This window comes from Orcinus orca, chromosome 1 (genome assembly GCF_937001465.1).
Source record: "Orcinus orca chromosome 1, mOrcOrc1.1, whole genome shotgun sequence".
In the NCBI taxonomy this organism is placed as follows: domain Eukaryota; kingdom Metazoa; phylum Chordata; class Mammalia; order Artiodactyla; family Delphinidae; genus Orcinus; species Orcinus orca.
In genome coordinates this window covers 108,579,653-108,607,557 of record NC_064559.1, presented here as the reverse complement: position 1 = coordinate 108,607,557, position 27,905 = coordinate 108,579,653, and the positions used below count along the sequence as shown (strand labels likewise).

Sequence of the window (27,905 nt, the reverse complement as noted above, 5' to 3'; positions counted from 1 at the left end):
AAATACTCTCAGGAAATGTCTACTAACTGTTGGGCTGGGGTCAAGTCATTCTATTAAGATAGACCTTGCTAGGAAAATACATGAAAAATACAATTCTGGCAATAAAAGCAAGGGCCTAGAAGAACAATGTTTTGAACTGATACATAAAAAAAAAAGACAATGTAATTTGACAAACTGTAAAATTTACTCTTTTCACAATTAATGTATATTAAGACTCTACTGCCTAGAACATTGTTAAGGTATGAAGCAAAGCCACATCACCAAATAAAATAATTACCATCCTTTATCTTCATCTCATCTTATTCCTTTGTCATTAATTCATACACTATAAGCTGAAGGATCAGGCTATAGCCATTATTGGATGTTCAGTGTGATCGCTGTCGTGAAGGTAAAGGAACCTAGCACAAAGCCTTCTCTGTAGACAGTGATTAATAAATATCTGTGGAATGAACGAATGGAGCAAATGCAACCACAGTGTCACGTGTTCAAACCAGTCACTCTCATTAATGCGTGTACTAACCAACATCTCACTGTCCGACCAGTCGCAAGGAAACTTGTCAGCCTTGACCATGTATTCAAGCCGGGCGACATCAAAGAGATTTGTTTCCGGTTTCTCATTATTCAGGATTGGTTCCAAGTACTTCCAGAAGATTTCAAGTTCTTTTATGTCGTTCTCTTTCTTCAATTTTTCAGCTTCTATATCTAATAAGAGGAACATGTTTATACTACAAAATGAGAGTGTCGAATTTCTTCCCATGTTAAGTGTTTGTGGTGAGTCATATGCATTGCATGATGTCTGTACAGTACCAGAAAATGCAAATAAAGAAATGTAATTTTGAGAAGTGTTTGGACCTAGACTATATAATTAAACATCAGAGGATTTTACTCCTGAGATTGTTATTTACTATGAGCTTTTTCCACCCCTTTATTTTATAGTTGAGGCCCAGAAAGATTATAAGGTCACACACTTGGGGAGCTAAAAATGGTCAATACTTCCATAACTCTGAGATTGTATCTATATAGGAGCAGTTTTTCTGCCAGATCCCTTTTTGACTATTTTAACATTTGTTTGCTGCATAACTGGTTAGAAATGCAGTCGATCCAGTTCTCCTTCCCATGTGGGTGAAAACAGACTGGATCCATGATTTCTGCTTCAGTTAACTTTTGGTCACATTGAAATAGCTACTGGCTTCTCTGGGCATTTGTGCTCTGACTGTATAAAATAATGACAGTTTTCCATAAAGTTACACTTGAAAATTTGTCTGACATGGTTTGGTTTTTCCATCTATAACTAAATAGGTTCTAATACTAAGATCTCACTGTTCTACTGTAAAGTCTCTTTTTCTATGATTTTATTTTTATATATTAAATATTTTTAACAGAAAGACTATGGAGCTTGTGCAGCGTTTTCTCACTGACTTGAATAATAAGTTATTGAATGTTACAACTAGGCTTTGAGATAGAAATAGCTAGGTTTAACTCTCAACTCTTTTACATAATAGCTGCCTCTAGACAGAATCGTTTTTGGTAAAATGGAAATAGTAAAACATACTTCCGAGGGTTGTCACGGAAACTACACGAATCAACACACTTAAAGTCCTTAGCATTGAGCCCAGTCCCAAGGCCTGTGCCCAATAAATGGTAGCTATTATTATTATCAGGGGTAGCCATTTCTAACCTGGAACAGCAATTTAAAAAATATGGTGTTATAGAAATCCGGATGCGGCTGTATAGGTTACAAAGCCCCGTGAAAGGATATTACTAATAAATAACAAAAAATCGCAATAGCATGTGGCAAAAAGAGCTTGGACTTCCAGGTCACACAGGCTTATATTGCATCCTAATTTTACTATCTGAAGTAGACAGTAGACTTTGTTCCCATCCCACAGAGGGAGTCTAGTACAATTCCCTTAGATGAAGACCCTGAGGTCTGAATAGTAGTGCAGAATAGTAGTGTAGTGGCTGAATAGTAGTGTAGGTGGGACTACATCCCACAGCTTCCTGGTCTAAAGCCTGGGAGATAAGCGTCCCCTCTGACTTATCAGAATAAGCCAGTAGCAAATCGGAGCAAGAATCCAAGGCTATGACCTCCCTTGGGCCATTTGGTGACTGTGGCTTCTGGCAGAATAGATTATCTACAGATGATCCATCCCACTCATGCTTTAGGTAAAAGTCATAGAGGAAAATTCCTGAGAAATGTAGTTGGATAACCAAGTCTATGCTCTCTGTGGCTCCACAGGGATAGAAACACGGGGTATGATTTGAATTTGCAAAATTTACAACACCTGGCTAGTGCAAGTGGCATAAATAGCAACTCAAAGTCTCGAAAGGATTTAATAATGTATGTCTTGTATGACTATGCTTTGGGCAGAAAATTGTATTTGTACTTTAAGGACAGTGGGTAACACTGAAGGATTCAGTAAGTTGTGTAGCAGACTGCATACCTTCTGGCCGAAGAAAACTTTCCTGCTGCTGGCTAACTGCTGCCAGGTGTGTCTGCAGAGGTTCATAATTCTCTGATGATATTTTAATCACGCTGCTTATGGGAATGCCAAGCTCAGTCATGATCGCTAATAACTGAGGACTGTTGAAGCCCACAACTATAATGTAATGCTGGGCACCGTCATCTGGCTCATCGTCTGTTCAAAATACCGTAGAGAAGAGCAGCCGTCATTTTAAAAGAGAACAGGTTGCACTCAGCCAGTTCAATGGCTCTATACATTATGCATGCGTTTATCATCCCTCGGGCTCGCCAAAAGCAGTCCGGTTGGCTGGAATGCAGTCATGTTGACTGGTTTTCATTATTGCCCTTCCAGTAAGAAGGCTGTGGCCATTTTACAAAATATTAAATCACTTTTGCAAATGAGACATAGGCGTAATAGGAGGACAAACATACAGAGGGCCTGTCGTCATGGAAAATGTGTGCTTGGGTTTTTCTAAAAAAAAAAAAATGTCTAGGCTGTAATTTTTCTTGGTTCTAATCTCTTTTGAGCAACATCTGGCTTTACTCCTGAATTACAAGTAGCTGCAGCTTTGTGGTATTTGATATGCGGAGGTGTTTACAGAAGAGGGAAATATTGAATATGAACAAACTCCCTACCAAAGCATACTGTGTGTTTATGCCAATAGGTGTGCATGCTGAGTATGGGTTATGTGGCAACTATATAGTTATTGCATTCAAGTTAAAAAATAGATATTGCTCACTTTCCTAAAATTTTTCTCCTCAATTTTGTCCTGGCTATACTGTTCTATAAGTGTTAAAACATGAGTTTATATTAGAACGTGAGATTCTGGGGGGTGAGAATAATTGTTGTACTTTAATATCAATACTAGATGGTACACGAAAACATTACGTCTCACAATGGTTCATCAAGATCAATTTAAGAATAGAGAAACAGATGCACAAACTTTTGATCTTCAAGTAGTGATTTTTCTTCAGCTACTAAAACAAATCAGTATTGATACTGCTCACGGAATCCATAATATAATTGCTTCTGTGTCTAGTGGGTTTAGAGCAGAGATATATTAGGGGAGTCAAACTGTCAAAGGATGTGAAGAGGTGCCGCCTCATTTAAATACGATGCAAATAAAAAACAGTAGCTCCACTTGGGTTCATGGGAAGGTGGCAATGAATTACTCATAGCTGCCCAAGTCAAATAATGTTTTTTATATCAATACTCTAAATGAAAGAGAATTCTGGTTGTTCTATCTAGGACAGATAGTGGGAGAAGCTGAGGTCAGGAAGCTACGTGCTCTGAGTCACAAATTAACAGGTCTGATTTTATTACCACCGTATTACACTCGTGACAATAATCACTTTTTACTTTGCCTTATAAGTGTTTCTGATTTTCTCAAATGTTCCCAACAAGATAGTAAGCTCCTCGGTGGCACAGTCAGCTAGTTAATTCATCTTTTATCTGCACTATGAAAATGTGCCTATAGCAAGACACATGCTAAAGAAATATTGGCTGAAAACAAAAATGAATTGCAAATAGAAATATTTTTCTATTAGGGTGTCATGGGGAGTATAGGATTTATGCTTTTAAAAAGGTGAAAAGGCTGGGGAAGATTAAGCATAGTGGTTGGAATGATTTTTCAAGTTTGTAGGTCATCAGGCAAGAAGTGAAAGGAGCATCTTACTGACCAATGTAATGTTTGGTGTGATCCTCTTCTCCCCTTCTTACTAACTGGGTGGTCTTTTTTACTGCTGTGTTTGCCTCAGGCTGGTCCTTTCCCTTTCCTTTGGCAACCGTGGCAATTGGGGACTTTTTTTCCTTGAGAGATTTTGCTCTCCCTTTATCCTTTTCTACCTTAAATCTGTCTTCTATCACCTGGAAAGACAGAATACTTTTGATTAAACCATAGAGTGAGCAGGCAATGGCTTCTCTACTGTCAGGTAAATTAAATCTTTATTTCATTCACTCACTCCTTTACTCCCTGATTCATTCTTCAAGCCAGGATAGTGGAGATTCCAGGTTGAGCCTAAGCTGTGAGAAGGCACATCAAACACAAAGACTAGAGGGGTGGATGCTAGGAGACTGTCACACACACACACATCTTTCTGGAAGGGAATTCATCTTAAAGGAGCCCCCCCCCCTTGGCCTAATAAACAACCTCAGTTAGTGGCTGGCAGGGAGAGTGGTGGATTCTGAGTACATTGTGATGGCAGGGACTTAGGTTTATCAAGTAGCCTAACCCTGGGGTCTCTATCTGGGTCTAACAAAGGTTTTCTTTTCAAACAATTGCCAAAACCTTTGTACATTACGTCATAATGTAATTACACTTTCCATTCATGTGTTATGAATACATATAGGTTGAGTTCATTGAAATGACGTGGTAGTATTGGACCATACAGAAGATCCAGAATATGCTTATGTTATTTATTTTTCCCATGTTCAACAAAACTGGGCACAAAAATAACTAAACTAAATTACTGCAGCAACATTGGGGGTTCTGTGTTTTCCTGAGGTCGTGAAACCAAATTTGAAGAACTCAGTCCTAAGACGTTAGAGACAAGGAAAGTAGAAGATATATTGCTTTGGCACCAAGCTAACAGAAGGTAGCACAGGAGGGGAGAGGAGCGTCTGCCTCCTCTACGTGGCTTCTGGGTGTTGATGTTTCCAGAGAACCCAGTTTTTGGTTTCTTTTTAATCTTTTTCACCCCTCCTCGTGGCATGTGGGATCTCCGTTCCTCAACCAGGGATTGAACCCACGCCCCCTGCAGTAGAAGCGTGGGGTCTTAACCACTGGACTGCCAGGGAAGTCCCAAACCCAGTTTAGCTGTAGCACCCGGAGGAAGCATCAGAGGTGCCCATGGACCCTCCGTGCCTGCCTGGCACCTGTGGCTCCAGTGGTGGGGAAACTCGACCTCCCCACCACCTGCTCCTCAACAGAGGGAAATATCAGTGGAGGCTGCAGATGTCACTAATAGCCTTGGATAGAGGCAGCAAGGAAAGCACAAGGTAAAGTACAGAGGTATGAAAAGCCCCAGTGTTTCTCTCTGGGCCAGATACAAATTGGCCCATAAAAAGGGTTGGCATGTGCTAATGCATATATATGGAATCTAAAAAAATGGTACTGATGAACCTAGTGGCAGGGCAGGAATAAAGACACAGATGTAGATAACGGACTTGAGGACACAGGGGGGAAAGGGGAAGCTGGAACGAAGTGAGACAGTAGCATTGACATATATACACTACCAAATGTAAAATGGATGGCTAGTGGGAAGCTGCCGCATAATGCGGGGAGTTCAACTCGATGTTTTGTGACCACCTAGAGGGGTGGAGTAGGGAGGGTGGGAGGGAGGCTCAAGAGGGAGGGGATATGGGGATATATGTATACATAGAGCTGATTCACTTTGTTGCACAACAGAAACTAACACAACACTGTAAAGTAATTATACTCCAATAAAGATGTGAAAAAAAAATAGGGTTGAACTCTATTCCCTTGAGCTCCTACTCTACAGGGGAAGAAAGAGAAAAAAGCACATGAACAGAGAAACAAAAGCATGACTGACGATTTTCATGAATTTTATGAAGGATAAAACCCAATGTAGTAATAGACACACAATTCACCACTCACTAGTAAGCTGGTGATGGAAGGCCTCTGAGGGAGTGACATTTGAGTGAAGACCTGAAGGATGAGAAGCATCCGTGTGAGAAGCAGGGGAAAGGTGAAGTGTGTGCCAGAGGCCCTGAGTTATAAAGGAGACGGGTATGCGCAAGGAACTGAAAGGAGGTGAGTACAGCAGGAGAATTGGGCAAGGGAGAGAGTGGCCAGGATGAGGCGGGGAAGGTAGGGCATGGGCCAGGTCATCCAGCGCTTTGGTGGGGGCTGGTTCACAAGTTTATATTTTATTAAAAATGCATTGGAAAGACCATAAAGGGTTTAAATGGAGGACTACTGTGATTTTGCAAGATAGGAAACCAGAAGACCAGTAAGGAAACTCTAGCAATAGTTCAGATAAGACCTAACAGTAACTCAGTTTAAAGTGTTGGTAGAGTGGAGAAATGTAGATGGATTTAAGATATATTGTGGATGTTGAAAGTACAGGGGTTGAAAGATTAGAGACAAGGAATGAAGGAGGAGGCAACAACGATAATGCTCTGGATTTAGTTTGAATAACAAGTTGGTTAATGGTGCCACTCACAGAGACAGAAGCATTGGAGTGAGAAATAATTTTTACTTAAGGTGGGCAGACTATTCAGAAAGATCTTGTTAAATCCAAGATGCTCCTGAGATGACAAGGAGACAACTGAATACACATGTTCTTCTCTCAGAAGAGAGATGTGGCTGGAGTTACAAATTCAGGTGTGGGTAACATAGAGATAGTAGTTAACTGCACGGGAAGAGATAAGACCCCCTGGGGAAAGAGGTCTCAAGAAATATGAGAATTGAACCTGGGATCATGCTGGAAACTCCAATACTTACCAACTGGGTATAGGAGGGGATGTGGGTAAAAGAGAGAAGTGACTTAGAAGGTAGGAAAAATTACAGAGTATGCAGCTAGAGAACCAAGGGACTGAAGAGTATGGGTAGTTATAGGCGACATTATGGGAGCAGTTATGGTGGAGTGTGGAGGTAGTGAACACAGAGGCAGGAACAGTTGAGTGACCACTTGTGTGGACAATGGTTTCAAGAAGCTTCCTTGTGAGCACTATGCACAATAGCCAAGACATGGAAACAACCTAAATGTCCATCAACAGATGAATGGATAAAGAAGATGTGGTGCATATATACAGTGGAATACTACTCAGCCATAAGAAAGAACGAAATAATGCCATTTGCAGTATGGATGGACCTAGAGATTATCATACTAAGTAATGTAAGTCAGAAAGAGAAAGACAAATACCATATGATATCACTTATATGTGGAATCTAAAATATGGCGCAAATGAACCTATCTATGAAACAGAAACAGACTCATGGACATAGAGAACAGACTTGCTGTTGCCAAGGGGGAGGGGGTGGGAGAGGGAGGGAGTGGGAGTTTGGGGTTAGCAGAGGTGAGTTATTATATAGAGAGTGGATAAACAACAAGGTCCTGCTGTATAGCACAGGGAACTAGAATCAATATCTTTTGATAAACCATCTTGGAAAAGAATATTAAAAATGCATATATATATGTATAACTGAATCACTTTGCTGTATAGCAGAGATTAACACAACATTGTAAATGAACTATACTTCAATAAAAAAGTAAAAAACAAAACTAATGTAAATGCATTAAAAAAAAGAAAAAGAGAACAGTCTTTAAAGAAAAAAAAAAAAGATGTTTGCTTGTAAAGGGGAACTGGGGGACCTGAGATTGTTCAGTGGATGAGTGGGCAGAAGGGGAGTATAACGTCGTTATGTACGTATGTAAGTAAAGTCAGGAGATATTGTGTTTTCAGGCTGATGGAATGATCCATCAGAGAGGGGGACATTGAAAACATGGGGGAGACTAAAGTCCTTGAGGAGAAAAGATGGGATAAGATGAAGAGAACGTGTCAATAACTGGACTTTGATAGGAAGAAAGGCAATTTCTCAGTTTAATGAAAGGAGCAAAGAGGGGATGACTGGCTGGGTGTAGGTGCAAGAAAGAGAGAGGTCTTGATGGTGTTGGGGGAATGTTTCAATGTTTTCAAGTCAAGGATGAGGCAAGGTTACCAACTCAAGATGGGCAGGTATGAGGTAGGAGGTTTGACTAGAGAAGATAATGTGAGTCATCTCAGAAAGTGGGAGAGCAAGCTTACTGAAGAAAGATGGTAGAACTCTCTGCCAATGTGGAGAGCTTATTGGAAATTTTGAGATTGTTCACTGAAAATGAAACCAGAGCCCAAATCCGTGCCCCTGACTCCAATCAACTCGGAGGTACTGGTAAGACTCGTGCAAGTAGGCTCTCTCCCAGCCACACCTTGGATCAAGGTGAGTCCACTAGAGGGAAAAACACCGGTGCAGCTGTGAGGTGGACAGCTAGCCTCACCACAGAGAAGTCCCAACTTGGCCAAAAAAAATCTGCCAGAAACTTCTACAGCTATCATTTGAAATAAAATCGCAGGGTGCTCTTTAGAACTGAAAAGAAGAAACTGTTTTAGATTAAATTATTCTAAAGTTCACCTTCATTCATTTCATTCAACTTTATACATGCATTCATATTCCATCATTCCAAAAATCACTTCCTGACTGCAGTGGACATTTGTGTCCCAGTAAGGCAGTAAAAGGGCCCTCTGGCCCTGCAGGCTCTCCTAGGTGGGGTGTAGGACCTGTGCAGACACATAGCTCTCATTCCTTTGGAGTCTCTCTAGCAAAGATTGGGTTCTACAAGGTAAGCAACTTCCTGAGCCCTTTCTCCTGTAAGTTTTCTTAGGATCCTAGAGAAAGCAAGGCTGATCACAACCAAAATTTCAAAGTAAGTGGTAACTTAGCAGAGACACTGCTATACAGTATGATACGTGCTTTCTAGACGTCATCATCTTTAATTTGTTCTCACAAAGCAACATGCCAAATGGGTAATTATTCCCATTGTATAAATTAAGACCCACAGTTTCCCTCACAAGCACACAGCTGTGGTAGAGACACAAGTTGGTGTGACTCCAAACCTCAAACTCATTTTATTTCCATGGTTCTCCTGTAGCCTCAGCCTTCGATGTCCTTGCAACCTTCTTCTCCATGCTTGTCTGCCCTCTCTCTACTCCATCTTTCCAAGGGCTGAATAATACTAGCTGAATGCTCTTCTGTTTCTCCGTGTGCTTCACTTCCCTCAGCTCCTCTTTCTGCTCAGTGCCCTCTTTCCCTCTCTTTCTTTTTGCCTTTGCATTCCCTTAGCAAGGCCAAACTTGGTACCCTGGAGACGAGCATCTTTTTTTTTTTTTTTTTCTTGCGGTACGTGGGCCTCACACTGTTGTGGCCTCTCCCGTCGCGGAGCACAGGCTCCGGACACGAAGGCTCAGCAGCCATGGCTCACGGGCCCAGCCGCTCCGCGGCATGTGGGATCCTCCCAGACCGGGTCACAAACCTGTGTCCCCTGCATCGGTAGGCAGACTCTCAACCACTGCACCACCAGGGAAGCCCAGACAATCATCTTTTAAACTAATTTCCAGTAACATGGAAATTAGCAATATTGATCTCCCTCCTTTCACAAAAGCATTTAAAAAGTACTTCTAAATCCTGATTTACTTCTTTAGGTATGTTTTTAAATTCTAAAAATAATCATTATTGAAAAATTGGAAAAAAAACATAGAGAACTTACAAAAATCACAATTCCACCATCCAGAGAAGATGAGTGAAGAGGCTATTACAATGCATTCTCTCAAATTATGTTTAGGCGTCATTTTAATGTAATCATTATTGTTGTCTCTATATAACCTAGTGTTCTGCATTTTCCATTTAACAGTGGATGTATGTTTAATTGGTAGCACATCAAGAAGTACTGCTATGTAAAGTATGTCTCATAGCGACTATATATGTGATTTCCTGGTGTGCAAAGACACTAAATGGTAGAGAACAGAAGCAAATGGAAGCACCTGGGTCCTCCTGGGTGCCAGGGGCAGGCAGAGAAGTCCTTGGTAAATTTCTGAACATGTTCTTTGCCCTACCCAGTCCCCACTACTCCCCTGTGCCTGACTCTAGTGGTGGTCTCTCTACTCCTCTCCTGTATCCAGTCTGTATCTCCCAACCTCCACACCTGAGCTGAACCAGGACAGTCCCTTTGTTCCTCTGCTTCTGAACAATCGTTGACTACTTGGCCCCTTAGAATTCTACTCTGGTCAAAAGGTCCATCCTTTTCTACTAAGCCCCAATTGCAGGAAAATCACCTCCTATCTCCTTCCCTTTCCCTCTCTTCTCTCACATTCTGAATAAGTCCCTCCCCTCTATGGGTTTACGTCTTGGGATTTGAGGGCGGGAGTGGGGAGAAGTGAACCAGGTTTGCTGAGCCCCCTCTTAAATCATAAGCTAAAATTTGTTCAACACCAACCTCTTTTGCCTTTCTTGCTTGGGGGTAGCATAACATGCATGTTCCCATTTAGGGTCATCTGCTTACAACTGAAAGAACTCAGAGGAAACTCTTGCCAATTCAAGATAAAAATTTAGGAGGTGTGTATCTAACAGGCCCCTCTTTCTACCGTGTTTGGGGAACACATGCTCCCCAGCATATGAAGGGAGAGTCAAGTTCATAGCAGAGTACATTTTCTTTAAAATGCACTGTGTACCAAAAGCATCTGGATGCTTCCTCCTCCTGTGGGAAGGCTTTGGGTAGGCATGGAGGTTTCTTACCAGTTAAGCTACATAGCAGATGTGGGGCTCTTGTCTTAGCAACAAACAAAAATGTATTAGGGTTTCACACACTCACTTGAGTATTCCGTGACACCTACCTAGAGCCCTTAATCTTGTTATTCTCACCTCTTAAAGGGAAAAATACAAAATTCTCCCTCTCTGGAATTGGGCAACCTAGTTAGTTGATGCTTCAAAAATATTTTAGACTGTGTTTTATTTCTAAATTACTTCTTAATACCAAAATTCAAATACCTCGGTGAGTATTCATTCTGTTGTTCTTCACAGTGAAAGGAAAGTAAATGGTAAAAGTCAGTGGAACCGGTGGTAAATACCTATACTTCCTCTTAACTTTTATAGATAATAGCACATCTACATATTTGTGTATAACTGTGTGTTGTGTACAACTTTGTGTTTCATATGTGTTCTATCATAAGATTCCCACAATAATATTATTAAGGATATAGATAAGAAAAGATGTCACGGCAGTTAAATGACTAAGTCACTCCACTATTATGTGACTTATGAGAAACAGGGTCTATCTTCTGAGTGCTACTCAGTTCTCTTTCAAGATATCACTCTATCTCATAAACAATCTATTGGTCACAGATGATGAGAAGACAATAGATGGACTGAAAGAAATGTATGGTGTCAAGTAAGTTTGAGAGACAACAGATTAAACAATATTAAAGAGATTTGTTTTCATGAAACTCCTCCATCTTTAATAAGCTAATATACAGTTAATTTGAACAGGGGGTCATTTGTTATCTTTTTTAATGGAGAACTGGGTCTAAATGGTTCCAGAACCTATTTTGGAAAGAAAAGGTTGTGGGAACATTTGGGGGCCCAATTAATCCATTTCTATAAACGTATGCTAAGGAAATTATCCAAAATATGAAGAATTGTATACGGTAAGGTTGTTCATCACAACATTGTTTATTATGAAACAACACAGAAATAATGGAAATGTTCAACAATAAAGGAACTTTAAGAAAAGTATGGTAGTCAATAGAATGTCACCTAGTCAATAACAATGATAGATGTGGATGCTGTGATAATGAGAAAAAATTATGGTATATTTTAATTGAAAAAAACTGGATTAAAATTTCATTTTACAATGATTACAGCTATGTAAAGAAACAAATCCACAGAAACAAAGGAAATGTACCGGACTTCCCTGGTGGCGCAGTGGTTGAGAGTCCGCCTGCCGATGCAGGGGACACGGGTTCGTGCCCCGGTCCGGGAAGATCCCACATGCCGCGGAGCAGCTGGGCCCGTGAGCCATGGCCGCTGAGCCTGCGCGTCCGGAGCCTGTGCTCCGCAACGGGAGAGGCCGCAACAGTGAGAGGCCCGCGTACCGCCACAAAAAAAAAAAAAAAAAAAAAAAATTGCACAAAGGAAATGTACCAAAACGTTAACATTAGTTATAATAGGGTTATGGCATTATGAACATTTTGTTTTTCCTTTTCTATATTTTCTATTTCTTTCCCCTCCCTGCTTACCTGCCAAATAGAAAACATAATGTATGGGACTGAGTTAGGAGCTTGCTTTTCTAGAGAGTGGCTGAGGTGTAGAAAACATACGCAAACGGATATACTGGGTTCACTCGACCAAATGATGCAATCTAAAGATTGCACCAAGTCCTGGGGTGCCACACTGCCATCTTCAGGGTGCAGTTCTTCATCCACAGACGCAGAACATGGCCCTGTCTGTGTGTGGTGGTGGTGAGGGGGTGGGTCTGATGTCTACCTGATGTCTGTCTCCTGCACGATCCTATGTGATTCAGAGGGTTTAGCACCGGATCAGCCAATGCTATCCAACTTCAACATCCAGAAGGGCAGAGAGAAGGGCTAAGGATGTTTGAAATAATCCCAGGAAGTCTCTTTCTAAGAGATTCCCCCAGAGACCAGCTCATTTCTGGGCAGGGGGGTGGGACTGGATAAGAAGTCAGGAGTCCCTCGGGAATTGGTGGTTGGTTAGCTCAGTGCCCTTTGTCTTTGGTGGACTTTGTTCCTTTCTCTGACCGGTCCCCCCCACCCCCGCTTAACCTCAGGATGTTTTATGCAACATGGAATTACATGATCTAATTAGCGAGTTGGTAGATCCCACTGAGCAAAGCCATTTGCTCCTTGAAGCATCCCTGCGAAGTTCTCTACTGATCGTAAGCCAAGAGTGCTGTTTTGCGTAATTATTGAGACACACTCAGAAGGGGTATGTACGGTGGTTAAGAACATAATCTTAGAGTCTGACAGTTCTGGATTTAAATCCTGAGTAGTTATTTAGCCTTGGGAAAGTTACTTTTCACACCCTCAGTTTCCCCATCTGCAAATCGAGAATAATACTCTGTAACTCATAAAGTCATTTAAAGCATTAAATGTTAAAACATACGTAAAGAGCTTAGTATAGTGGCAAGCAGTCAATAATGGTAGCTAATTACTATTATTAGCTGCTGTAACTATTTGTATTTCAAAATACTGCTCTATTTTAAATGTGTGTGTTTCTTTACATTTTTCCTGAAGTCTGTAAAAAGGTTTCATTGATTAATAGCATCCCAATTAGGAAAGCACTGCTCTAGTTTACAGATAAGCCAGCCAGGGGATCATTTATAATTTACCCTGAATTGTTGAATTTTGTAGCTCTTCAGATCCAACAGTTTTGTTGGTAGTATCCTCATTTCGATAATCCAGTCTCAAAGAATTCCATCCAGTTAGTGAGGCAAGTTATTCCTTTCCTGAAACCACACGGGTCCCTCTAAACTGAGTTTCTGCTCTTCCTCTGTTTGATTTCTTAGAATAGTTTCTGAAGATTTTAACCACAACTGAATCAAAACTAACCAGCCTGTAATTTCCTGGTATGTCCCTATGGCTTTTCTTTTAAAACAAAACACACATACAAAATGGCATTACATTGGCTGGTTTCCAGTGTTTCGGGGTTTTAACTGGAGTAAGCTGGAAAACGTCTGTGAAATTTACCCTAATTTCTCTTTGTCGGTCCTTTGGAGCAGGCTCTGGCTTGTTTGGGCTTCATCATGATATCTGATCAAATTTAGGTGCTTTTAATTTTGAGATGTTTTAAGAAAAGTTTACCAATACCATCTGTCCATATTCTTTACTGCCTGTCTTCCATCTATTCAATTCTAGGACATTGAAAAATAAGGCAACTTGTGCTAAGTAGATAAGCCAGAAAGAGAAAGAACTGTTCTGCTTTTATATAAAAGATATGCTAAAAATATCCAAGAAAATATGGACTGGTTATTTGAATTCACAAATTAAAAGCAGTTAGAATATATTTGGATCTTTTCCTAAAAAAACCTATCCAAATGTTCTGAGCTCAACGGCACAGACTAGATTTAGTTTGGCTGATTATTTAAATGGGTTAATTTTGCTTGTATTATAGCCATTTTTAATTTTTTGATGATTAAATGTTTTCTTTTAGCTGAATTCTCAATATATTTTAAATATTTTGATTCACAATGAAGTGTTTTGGTTTTAAAAAATGTTTATAATTAATATATAACATAAAAGTTGGAGTTAAAAAGAAGTAAAAATGTGAAAAATACTGTAATATTCAGATAATGACTAAATTAAAACATGGTCAGCAATTTGTTTTAAAATTATAATGAACCTTATGAAAATATATGTGCCCAATACATTGTTTCTCTAAATGTTTGTTAAGTTAATGAATTAACAACAAATTGATAATGATATAACTAAAAATGCAGAATAAATGTTGAGATAATGATGTGCACAAGGAAAACTTATTTCTAAACAAAACACTCTCTTATTCTGATTTTAAGATATAATAAAATCTAATTTGGGATTAATTATATGAAAAAATCATATTCAGAAGTTCTGAAATGCTGAAATACATTTCTAGAAATAAAGTGTATTTTCTTCATTATATGTATATTTGGAAGTAATCAACAAGATGTTTCTGAATATATAAAAGTTTTGAAATATATTCAACTTATTACAATTAGAGGCAGGGATTTGCCTCTCAGAAATTTATATGCTAAAGGCCTCTAAACTGTACTTCTAAGAAATATCTTCCTTGTGTTATCTTTTATAATACTAATTATCCAGTAAACTTTCTTCATGGACAAAGCAAATGCAATGTTAAGCATAGCCCAGACTAAAGTCTTATAAATTATTAAAATTAGTGGAATCTAAAATAATGATATTTTCACTGTATCTGGCTATTGTAACTATATTATTAAGAAAAGTTTTGATGGTTAAAACAGAATCAAGGGGCTTCCCTGGTGGCGCAGTGGTTGAGAATCTTCCTGCCAATGCAGGGGACACGGGTTCGAGCCTGGGAAGATCCCACATGCCGTGGAGCAACTGGGCCCGTGATTCACAACTACTGAGCCTGCGCGGCTGGAGCCTGTGCTCCGCAACAAGAGAGGCCGCGATAGTGAGAGGCCCGCGCACCGCAATGAGGAGTGGCCTCCGCTTGCCGCAACTAGAGAAAGCCCTCGCACAGAAACGAAGACCCAACACACCCAAAAATAAATAAATAAATTAATTAATTTAAAAAGCAAGTTAAAAAAAAAACAGAATCAAATATGTAGTGTACATTACATTTTTTTCCATTGGGCTAAAAGGACAGGGACGTACTCATATTAGTAGTTTTTGTCCTCACTGTCTCCCTAGTATTTTCTGTAATTACTGCTATGGATATTTTTCAACCATTCATTTTTAAAAATTCAATTCCAAAAATTCAACATAGAAGATACAAAACACTCTGGGTTGTACAGATGTAAACATATAACTAGTATTTGAGAGAAAGCAACCACATATACCTCATGTTGATGTTAAAAAGCCGAAGAGACAGTCACTCCCCTTGCAGGAATCTCAGAATCTCACCCGGGGTTCAGAAAGAGGAAGAAATTGGGTAAAGTCCTCTTTCCTTTTTTTCCATTTTCTAAACCACAGCGTGGTGTCAGTTTTACATACTTTATACTTATTTTGCTTTCTGCTAAACTCCCTGGCTGACAAGCATTAACCTCCGTTGTTCCAAATGACCTGCTGGGCAGTGTTGTTGAAATGAACATAGATTATAACATCCCTCCAACAACTCCCTTAGTCTTGCCTTTACCTAGAATATTTTTCTGGAGAGTTCTCCCTTCCAATCAGTTTTCATCAATTATTTAGTACTGACTCGTGTGGTTGCAACTCAGAGATTTGGGGCTGGTGTTTCGGGAACCCAATCTAATGAAGGCATCAAATTAGATTATGTAATTGCTGGCTCTTAATTGCTCAAAGAGTCCTCTTATGCACCTATTACTTTTTTATTTTTATAAATCTAAAATTCAACTCCCAATTCCTTAAGACTCTTGAATTTTCAACAAATAAAGATTATTTCCATATCTTCAAAATCTCATAACTGTCTTATTATATTGTTCACATTTCAAAAAAAAATGTTGAGCAAAATAACAGTGCAGAAATATCTTTATACTGTTAGTTTTAAAAACGTTTCCTCGGTCGCCAGGATATTCCATTTATTGCTACTTAAAATTTGTTAACTGAAATCTAAAACCTACTCCTATTACAAACAATTACCAAGACTTAAAACAGGTGGCAAACAAGGAAACTGACACTCTTAATGTGTTATGTATATTTGTAGGTGCTGTGGGAAAGCACAAAGCAAACAGAAGATGCAAGAATTTTTGCAGGACTTAACAGTCTACTTTTTGTAATTCAGATTCCCATGTGACACTGGAATTTTAAAAAGACAAGAAACGATCTTTCTATACTAGTTTCAAATTTTCCAATTTTTCTTCTGCCAAGTCTTAACGTCCCTGAGTATTTTTTAAGGTACGAATCTCCTGTACACGTTGGAAAGAGCTTCATATAGATGGAAAACTATACCATCAACTGTTTTCAAATAAGTAGAATTTTTCTGGGGACAATATACACCACCCTAGTAAGATGCTAAATGCAGAATCTCTTTGAAAAACATAAAGCCCTATATTACAAATTTAAGGTGGCATTATTATGTTTATCTACAGTTACCCTGTCAAGAGTTCAATTCAAATAGGAAAGCCAGATTTGGGGGGGGGGGTCTTAACAAAGGGGAAGTAGGTATTATTGGAACATGTTCACTTTTCTCTTTCTTCTTCCATGACTTGGTTTTGCCTCTCCCACTTAGAGGCATAAAGAAACAATTTACTTATACACCCATTTCATACATACACATGCGCACATACACATTACACATGTACATACAGAAGCATTTGGCTTTCCAAAAATATTTCAGCATGATTTGGAAAATAAGAAAAACATCTCTCATTTTGACTAAGGTTAAATAGCAGATGGATTTGAAACTGGCATCACTTTGCCAAAACTATTTTAAAATATTTTTTCAGATGAAAAATACAAATCTTTGGAAAACTCACAGATTGATTTCCATAGGCAAATTAAATGAAAAGTCTACACATGAAGAAATAAGCAGGTATATAATATAGGAGTAGAAGTAATGGAGCGCTGCTGAAATATTTAGATTATTAGGAAGATGCAGATGTAGCCCATTACTTTAATAGGTACTCCTATTGAATATCATGTAAAATATTTAAAATAGTTAGACCCTGACTTTGTGGGGTTTTCTCACCTTTTTATATTTACTTCTCCGGACTCTGTGTCTCTCCTCTGGTTCCCTAATTTGTTCCTAACATATAAATAGACTACGGTAAAAACAACCTCAGCCATATGCCCTGGGATACTGTCACATTTCTGCATAGGAGAACTTATTTTTAATGGGTTTGTCTTTGAGAAAATGTAATTCCTCCAGCAGCGCTTTGGATAGGCTTTTCCCTAAAAAGTTGAGGCAACAGTTAAATGTGCTACGTAACACTTCGTGGCAGGCTTACAGAGAGAGGAAGTGCCCCAGAGAACCTGGCTGCAGTTCACTCACTCCTTGCCGTCTTTAGAAAACCCACCATCGCCCTCCCAGTACCTTCTTCTCCTTTTCCCGTCGCTGTTGGTCCTTCAATTTAACCTGGAGAAGCTGAAATTTCAAGAGTTTCCCTATCAGTGGTAAGGTGAATTTCTCTCCGCTGTCCATAATTGCTTTTGCTGCCATTAAAACCTATGAAGAAACACAAGTATTAGGAAAGTGGCATTTTATAACCTTTGGCATGTCTGTCAGTGATGAAAAGATGAAATGGTATATTGAGTTTTGTAATATTTGTCTTGCCGCAAAGGTGCCTCATTGCGGGCCAAAAAAATTAGGGAAAAATGCCCCAGTGCCATAAAGAGAGGCATTTACCCTCTACTCTAAGTAGATTGGGTTGTCTGAAAATGAACTTTTTCCAATAAGTGCTTCCCATGATGGTGCTAGACTCAGACTCCCAAACGTGGGTGGAGGAAAGACAGGTGGAGCTCTGTGTTAGGATGACCGGTAGGTCAGTTTCATGCTACAGAAAGTCTGTTGTTTGGCACAGCCAATAGTCCAAACTGTCAAACCCTGACTTCTTACGACGCTATAAATTAAATAGGGTTTTATAAAAATGGAAATGGCTATGTTAGCAGTCTTTCATTTCTTGGTGACCAAATTCAAATGAAAGATAAAAGCTGTTTGACACAGAGGCGCCGAGTGAATGCTGCTCTCCTACTCCTACCCCTTGCAATTTAAGGTTTATCCTGTTGGTATGCAGCCTAATTGGGGTGAAATAAGGTTATTGAGTTTTCTTTGGGTGACGACAGCCACTAGGAACATACAGCTGTATTGTCCAGATGTGTGGCACTGACAGCCTGTTTTATAACTGCACTTTTTATAGCTTGTTTCCTCTAAATTTCACACAACTCTCTAACATCTGGGCCCTTTTCCTTGGAGCCCTATAACCACTTTATTTACTGCAAAAAAATAAAAAATAAAATCATGTAAAATATACCATAAAAAGTTGTTATGTATTTCTCTTTCTTCATGTTGTCTCCCTAATAAAGTTCACCTCAGCCGGAAGCACTGTCACAAAAGTAATCTAGTCAGTGTTTCTTGACTTTTGTTTTCAAGCAAGCATCAGATTTATTTATAACCTCGGGATGAATTAGGTGTTACTAAAATGTCCTGACATGTTGCTTTTCTCCCCCCCTTGGTGCAATTACTCCTCCAGGCGCATGTGGTGTCAATTTCACAGCCTCCGTCTCAGATAATGATGGCGCACACCGCATCTCATCGGGCTGCGTCTTGTCTGAGGTTCATACAAGCCCTTGGTCAGGGCTTTCCTGACCAATCCGGTTCCTTATGACTTTTCACTTTGCCAAGGGAAATAGCTGAAAGAAAGGGAGATGGCTATTTTGCTTCTCACTGCAGATGGCCCTGTGAATTATCCTATGCCAAAATGTAATCGGACCGCCTCGAGACCACATTGGGGTTTCCTGCATTGCAATGCAGGAGGGGAAAGCCAGGGAAAGGACTCCTTTAAAGCTGCTGTTTCCAAAAACCAAAGGAACAAACCAAATGTCAGAAAGCTTTGCATGTGTCTAAGCAAACACCCTCCATGAAACAGAGCTCTTTGCTTTTTATGGCAGTTCTGCTCCTGCTAACACGATTTAGGAAAAGGGACATGATGGCTGTGATTTCTGCAAGCTGGAAAACATAAGGATACACCTGTGGAATCTCACCACTTAATGATGACCAGACTCAAGAGAGAAGGGAATCCTAAGGGGACGGACAGTCACACATAAAATAAAAGCTGTCCGATTGGGTCCAGCCTCCAAGGGTAGATGTACTTGGTTTGAAATGTTATTTTTCAATACCAGCTAAACAGTGTGCCGACTATCAGGCTTCTCTGTGACATCTAGTTCAAAATATACAGCTTTGAGTTTTGAAGCTCATAGCAGTCGAGGATGGGGCGTTTCCCTGTGATACAAATATAATGACAATGTTGAAGGGAAGTCAACACTGGACTGGGTCTCTTTTCCTGAAGACCTGTGAAAACAGGATATTTACCTATGTCTCAGGTGGTGTGGGTGAAGCCTGCCTGGTGTCACGGTGATGGATGGGATGTCTCCGGAGTTGTTTTCTATCCCCATGTCCCTATTAGGCTACGAATGTTACCTCACTGTGTTAAAATGTTCTCAAAGCACAACAAAATGTCCCAAGAGAAAGGTGTTTTGCGGGCCATAAATGTTATTTCTGGTCAATCGAAAACTGTCTGTAGAGAGCTGGGTTTAAAACAAAAATCTGGCCCAGCCTCAAAATAAGAATGATACCCTACTGTGAAATGGGGAGATTAGGAATAGCTGGGCACCCATGATCTCATGGACACAGAGCCAGGAAGAGCGGTGGCGGGGCGAGCCTGGAGGATGCTCCCTCCTCCCTGAGCAGCCCAGGGTGACCCAGTCGGAGGCAGACTCAGTGCCGATGCCCACACCCCCGGAGAAGGGCACAGCACTGCACGTGGCACTGTTGGCAATGGCAGAAACCGGCATGCTTGTCCTTCCCAGAGGAGGTTGCTCGGAGGAGGTTTGACTCCCAGGCATGCCATTTTCTTTCTGTGCTTCTCCCAAAGGGAACGGTAATGTGAATCCTTAGGATAATTAATGTAAATGAAAGTCTCTGCTGAAAAACATCTTAGACTGAAAATTTTTATGGAATGTGGGTCATCTCCAGGAGAGGCAGAAAAAGAAAAATGTTTATAAGTGAATTTCTACCGAAAAGTCTTTCTTCTCACACCCCATAGTTCACACTTCCAGCCAATCAACAGCCAGTAGTTTGGTCTCAGATGAAAAACAAATCCTCAGAGGGCCTCTGTTTGAAGGATAAGTCTTTGAGGGAAGGAAAAAACATGTGCAGAAGACACAGATTTTAAGGCTTCCCTTCCCTTGCCTTACTCGTATTAACTGAGATAATAATCAAATCTTCAACCTCCCAGCATTGTAAGGGTTACTTGTCCAGTATCTAGTCCATGTGTGTGTGTCTCTGTGTGTCTCTGTGTGTCTGTGTGTCTGTGCATCTGTGTGTCTCTGTGTGCTGGGGAGGCAAGCCGACAAGGGCAGTAGGTCTTGGGAGGATGAGAGATACAAGAGAAAAAGGGAGCCGTGAGCTGATCAGGGTTGAGGAGTAATTAGACAAACCCCAAAGTTTCCAGAACTAGGCAGAAAAACAGCCCTAAGTGGGTTAAAACCTAGGTACTCATCAAACCAAAATACCAAATAAATGAGCCTGGCATGAGTCAGAAACTTAAAAAATGCGTCTTATGGGCAAATGAGACTTATTAAATGGAGAAAAACTGTTCCCAGACAAGGCCTGTACGTGTCTCCTGGACCTATTCAGGCCAGGCCTCGGGGCCTGCCAGGGCTGGGGGGACATCCAGGCCAAGCTACCCGAGGTGCTTGGTTCTGGGAAAGACTGGTGTAGGAGGAAATTTAGCGTCCAAGAGTGCAGCTGAGGCAGGAAGACACGATTGTAAGGATCTTATTTTGAGGGTGGATGCCCTTTGTCTGTTAGGAAGTTTGTGATTCTGAGCACACTAAGAAATAAAAACATTTCTCTCTTTATCACTGACCTGACTCAAAGACGTATGTCTTATTTACTACCTAATGATCTGATCCAACAAAAATACACCAAATGAGCCAAATTCTTTCCTTGCCTGGGGATCAGGTCCCCCCACAGACACTAGTGGCCTCCCTTCCCGTCTTCCATCCTCTCTGTGGATCCTCCCCACATTAGTAGTAAGCACGGCATCGGTTGGGACAAACACTTAGAAATGCTCCACAGATTCCCATGAAAACAAAATGTATGTGTGTGCACAAATGCATGTATACATACAGACATATAAACACATATGCATACATATATGTATGTGTATACATGATAGATAGATGATAGATATAGATAGATAAATAGATAGATAGATGATAGATAAATAGATATAGATAAATAGATAGATAGATAAATAGATAGATGATAGATAGATAGATATAGATAGATAGATAGATAGATAGGACTTCCATGAGGTCTGCAGGTCTGCTGCCAGGCTTCCCTGGTGTGCTTACAACAAGGCACAAGGGACAGCTTGACTTAAGTTGCTTAACTTGCTGCATGTTCAATCCAGGTGAGTTCTGAGGAAGGGTAAAGATTTTGGATCTGCATTTCTCTTGCCTGGAACAAACCAGGGAAAAGAGGTGGTGGAGGAGAGGGAAAGGTGTGGTTATGTGGGGCAGAGAAGGGAAGGATGAAGGGAGAGGGATGGGATGAGGAAAGGCTTTTCCTCCAGGGACTCCAAATATAGTCACCATTTTTTCCTAAAAGTCTTTTGGTTTCAGGGCCCTCCTTGAGGGTCCATGGTATTTGTTATAGTAGCCGCAAAAATGCATAAGATATGATTTCACGTTTAACCCATTATTCTTGGGCCAATGACTTAGGATTGGTTTGGATATATAAAGATCTCAGCAAATAGGAGCAGAATCCATAAACTTGGCTCAGTCCAAACTAGCCCAGGGCGGAGCAAACAGGTTTTTGACATGCAGATCTAATTCGCTTTGTTTCTTCGTTCGTTCATTCATTCATTCATTCATTTGGTACCACATTCTTTTGTTTCTCTCATTTCCTTAATATATGACCTCATCATGGTTAAAAAGTGCAAGCAGTACCAGAAGGACGTACAGTGAAAAGAAAATGCTTCCCCAATCTCCTGCATTCCATTAACCAATTCTTGTGTATCCTTATGTAATTTCCTATGCATATATAGACATATACTTATATCTTTTTATATTTTAATACAAATAGTATCACACTTTCATATTGTCAAGTGGTTTGTGTTTTTACATCCAAAGTTATCGAGGACACCTCTGTATGAGAGAAGAGACCATTTATTACTCATAGCCCAAAAGTAGCTGTGTATGTGTCTTCATGTATAAATAGTCTTTGCATAAATGTAATTATGAATGTTAATAGAATTCAGGCCAATCTCAAGGTAAAAATCAGTGTATAACATTATATTTGGGTTTCTTGAAATTATATTCTAAAACTAAGCATTAAAGTATGCCCAAATAAATATGTTTTTTAAAAAAAGTTATCTAGGACAGCTTTCTGTGCAGACACGTATTGCTTACACATGTATTTTTAAATTATTGGCATAACCCCCTATTGTAGGGGTGTTTGGTCATTTATTTATAACCAGTTTCTTATTGATGGACACTTAGGTAATTTCAGGGTTTTTTCCTACTAAGTGCATGTGTATTTTAAATATTTATTGATACTTCCAAATTGACATTTGAAAAGTTAGCAGCATTTTTATTTCCACCACCACTATACGAAAGGGTCTGTTTCCCCCACTGCCTGCATTAACGCTGGATATTCTCCAACTTTTCTTTGTCTATATCATTGCTGACAGATCTTCCTGTGATCATGGAAGTGTTCTTTACCTGTACTGCACAAAAGAGTAGCCACCAGCCACTCGTGGTTATTGAGCACTTGAATATTGCTAGTGTGACTGAGGAATTGAAGTTTTAATTTTATTTTTTAATGGATTAAATTAAAGCGTAAATAGCCACATGTAACTAGTGGCTCCGGTTTTGGTCAGAACATGTCTGTGTGATAGTGAAAAGTGATTCAGTCTTTTATATATATATATATATATATATAAATAAAACTGAATCACTCTGCTGTACACCTGAAACTAACACAATATTGTAAATCAACTATACTTCAATATATAAAATAAAATAATGGGGCTTCCCTGGTGGCGCAGTGGTTGAGAGTCCGCCTGCCGATGCAGGGGACGTGGTTCATGCCCTGGTCCGGGAGGATCCCACATGCCGCGGAGTGGCTGGGCCCGTGAGCCATGGCCGCTGAGCCTGCGCGTCCGGAGCCTGTGCTCCGCAACGGGAGAGGCCACAACAGTGAGAGGCCCGCGCACCGCAGCAATAAATAAATAAATAAATAAATAAATAAATAAAATAATGTTTGTTTAATCATCCCATCACTTTGTCCCTTAGATTTTATGCCAAAACTGAAAGGAAAGATATCCTATTTGGCACCATCCTTGGCAAAGTTTATTAATGTAGGAAATGCTTACATGCCTTATAAAATAGTAATGGTGCACTCAGATACTACACAGTGAAAGGTAATGGAAATCTGTGACTTCCAGGCTAAGACATTTTTTCCTGGTCATTTAAGAAATGTGCCCTTGTACAGGTGAGGATAAACAAGGCTGGTCCAAGGCAAAATTCAGAAAGATACAGAGCGCCTTTTTGCTTTCTAAATCCCTCCTGCTGCTAAAATAGAAAAGATTTAACTTGGTAACTCACTTTGAATGAATTTTACTCATACCAGTGACTAAGCTGTATTATAAAATTTTATCCCTTATTTATAGAATGAAAGGGACTAGCAACTGATGATAGAATTTCAAGCAAGAAGTAACAGATGTGGCATTTGAGAATTTAGGATGGAAGGTAGCTATTCTCTCTAACCCGAAAGCTTGCAATGCCTAAGGCTGGCTCTGAAGATAAATATGGTTTCACCTTTGTGGCACTGGGAGGCTGCAGTGTGACAGCAGTCTTGCGGCCATGACTAGTTTCCCATGCATCCACCCTCAAGTTTCACTGCCTGAAGCTGCTCTTATACACCAGGGCTAGGTCATTCAGAGGGAGGGCTCTGAAGAGAAAATGGAAATACCCTTCAGATTACGGTCAAAGGAGAAGCATCAGAGAGGGTGAGTGGGTAGGTGGGGCAGAAAACCGGTGAGGCAGCAGCTCTGTATTGTGAGGGAGGAGTAAAGGCAAAGGAAGCTGCTCTGGGGAGTAAGACCTGAGACTTGTCTGTGTGTGACTGTGTCCAAGTGTGTGTGGATATGTGGTGTGTGACTGTGTGTGACCACGAGACTGTGCACAGACTCGTGGGTCTGTGTGCATGCATGTGCCTGTGTGTGCATGTCTGCACAAAAGTATGTGTGTTTTGGTAGCTGCCTTTGGGGATGATTAAGATTATTAAAAGATACTCAGTTTCTCAAAACATTGGCAAAACTGAGATTGCAGATACTGAAGAATTAATAAAAAGAGAAGAATACTAATATTTTTGATTGACACCTTAAAAGTAATACTGCTGTTTACCATTTTTAGCTAATTATTCTGCAGAACACAAGTGCTTATGTTTATCATTAAACACATGTCAGATTAAATATGTATAATTTATTCATCAAAGTAAACTGTAACTATATAGGCCATCTTCAAAGTTTGTTGCTTATGCACTCTGCTTTTGTCTTATATATGCTATATCTGCTTATAAAATGACAAAGTCAGAGGAAGTATTGCCCCAGTGTGTGTGTGTGTGTGCGTGTATGTGTGTGTTTTTCACAAAGTTTTCAATGTTTAGAGTCAAGGGCTGCTTTAGATGGGACTGATTCTGCATATTTGATGAAAAGGATGGATGAGCAGGTGATTTCAAGTGACTGAAAAGGGCCACTTAAATGGAGATGCCCTCATAGGAAAAGATTCCTGTTGGGAATTTTAGGTCCTCTGGTACAAGGGATGATGACCCAGCTGCTGAAGCCGTAACTGCTCTCGGGCAGCATAAGGCAGAAGCACAGGCTGCGTTTGTATTCCAGTCTTCTCAAATACCACTGGGTGGCCTTGGGAAAGTTATCAACTCCTTTAAACTTCAGCTTTTTAAGCTACAGCAGGGTTTCTCAACAGTGGTACTATTGACATTTTGAGCCAGCTAATTCTTTATTGCAGGAGGTTTTTGCATGCACTAGAGGATGTTTTTAGCACATCCCTGGCTACCCCACTGTGACAACCAAAGGTATCTCCAGACATTGCCAAATTTCCCTGGGAGACAAAACTGTCCCTGGCTGAGAACCACTGATGTACAGAAAGAGAATATGAATAGTGCTGATCTCACAAGACTGTATCAAGCACTGCATGAAGAAACACATAAAAAGACTTAGCATGGTGAATGATCTATGCACAGTAAACCCTCACTAAAGTGAGCTCTTACTGTTGCTATGCTTACATCCAGGGCAGGACTGGAATTCTTACATCCAGGGCAGGATTGGAATTCTTGAAGACCTTTCAGCTCAGGTTGGGGGAAAGAAAAAAGTAATGGAGAGATGTGCATTTGGGCAGGCAGAAGGGGAACCTTAATTTATTATCAGCTGGTGGTAACCTGGTTTTTCCTTTCATTTAACCCTTTCTCTGCTCTGACAAGGACAGATCAAGATGCATTTAGGGAAAGCAGAGATAAAAAGAAAAGGTGTAAAACAGATTCTGTTATGGTGCAGTGTATTCTGGGAGGGGGAGAGGAGGAAGTCTTTTATTCTTAATTTCTTCTAAAATGAGACAGAGTAATGATTTGAGTGTTCTGCAACTCCTCAGCCTCCCTTCCTGTTCCCTCCACTCTCTTCCCTCCTTCATTCCTCCTGCATTTACTGGGTGCCAACTACACTGCAGTCATTGCGTTGCTTGATCCTTTCTGTGTCTAGTCTATCCAGTTCACATTCTTTAAGTAATGAATAATTTCCAATGAGGCATAATTGGAAACACAGCTGGAAGGAGCAGGGTAGCAGTGAGAGAAGGCAATGGAGAGAGACAAGAGGAAAGAAAAAGAATAGGAACGACTGCAACATATTTTCTCACTTTGAGCAGAGGAAAAGAAAATAATCAAGCAATATGAAGCTGTCCCTACATAAATTTCAAGGTGACAGAAGATCTGGGTTCCATGTAGGTCATCCTGTCTGTCTAACGCAAATGGAACGTTATGAAAGGGCTCAGACCACAGCTTGGTGAGAAGTTCATAATGATGATAAATACCCGTAGCAGGTGACTCCTGGATCATTTTCAGCTGTCCATAATTAAACTGGTATCCATCTCTCGACAGTGTCAGGGCTGTGAAATAATTCCAGTCATTGGACCCCTTACATCTGGGCTGAAATGAAATAATATTTGGCAGTAACAAGGAGTCACTGAAACTAAATAAACAACCCCTTTCAAGACTGTATAAAAGTCGGTAACATAATAACATTTGACAGGGATTAAGACCTCTTTGGGGCCGTAAGGAAGTTTCAGAAGCAGCAATAACAAATACATAGAAGGTAGAACAGATCTATGCTTTAACAGACGTGTATAATTTGAAATGTGATGAATTTCCCAAGGGAGAGGTGCATTTTGAACATCTAGTATGCTCGTGTCAAAAAGCACAGGACTTATCTTAGAAATGTTTGTTGGACTTATTCTTCCAAAGAAGGAGAAAGCAAAGCTTTCCTTTTTCTTTTTTAATTTAAATTTATTTTTTATTTATTTGTTTTTGGCTGCATTGGGCCTTTGTTGCTGTGCGCAGGCTTTCTCTAGTTGTGCGAGCGGGGGCTACTCTTCGTTGCGGTGCGCGGGCTTCTCATTGCTGTGGCTTCTCTTGTTGCAGAGCACGGGCTCTAGATGCGCAGGCTTCAGGACTTGTGGTGGGCAGGCTCAGTAGTTGTGACTCGTGGGCTCAAGAGCGGAGGCTCAGTAGTTGTGGCACACAGGCTTAGTTGCTCCATGGAATGTGGGATCTTCCTGGACCAGGGATCGAACACATGTCCCCTGCACTGGCAGGCGGATTCTTAACCACTGCGCCAACTGGGAAGTCCCTAAAGCTTTCCTTTTTTAAGTAGCGTTTGGGTTTTTGTATACCCACAAAATAAAGGCACATGAAGCTGAATGTGATAATATGGGAAAGGATGATATAGGAAGTTTAGATATATATTAGCTTTAGGTGTATATTAGTAGCATATGATTCTATTATCATGGTAATCCTTTTTTTATTTTAGATCAAGCTCTTTCCCTCAGTCCCAAGATGCCCCCACCCCTCTGAAGTCATTCTTGGTTCTTTCAGCTTGTCATGAAAGCTACAATTGAACAACCCTACGACTTTTTTGAATCTTCCCTAAGGGAGCTGGCTCTCTTGTTTCGGAATTATTTGTGTGCAGGGTTTGTAATCTCTAGGAGCTTGGAAAGGCTGATCCTGATGTGACTCATCTGTCTCCAACCCCGCATAGAATCGATGCATATGTCATTCAATAAATTTAAAATAGCTTTTGGAGTTATTTCTTGTTTGACTTGAAGTTGGGTGTTTTCCAATATTCATAGCTACCATCACCAAGGTCTAGGAGTAGACTGCAAGTAGCAGTAGGTTCTCAGGCTAAATAAGTAACACATAAGCGGCTACATAGCACA

The 27,905-nt window shown here is 40.3% G+C and overlaps 1 protein-coding gene across 1 annotated transcript in view; it reads right to left on the bottom strand.

Moving 5' to 3' along the window:
- The window catches only part of SPAG17 (sperm associated antigen 17), a 222,916-nt gene that overhangs the window by 149,729 nt on the left and 45,282 nt on the right, over positions 1 to 27,905 (bottom strand). Inside the window, 4 exon segments of the mRNA XM_012533757.3 lie at positions 521 to 702; positions 2,445 to 2,639; positions 4,145 to 4,331; positions 17,707 to 17,838. Of these exon segments, the coding sequence (XP_012389211.1) occupies positions 521 to 702; positions 2,445 to 2,639; positions 4,145 to 4,331; positions 17,707 to 17,838 (696 nt within the window).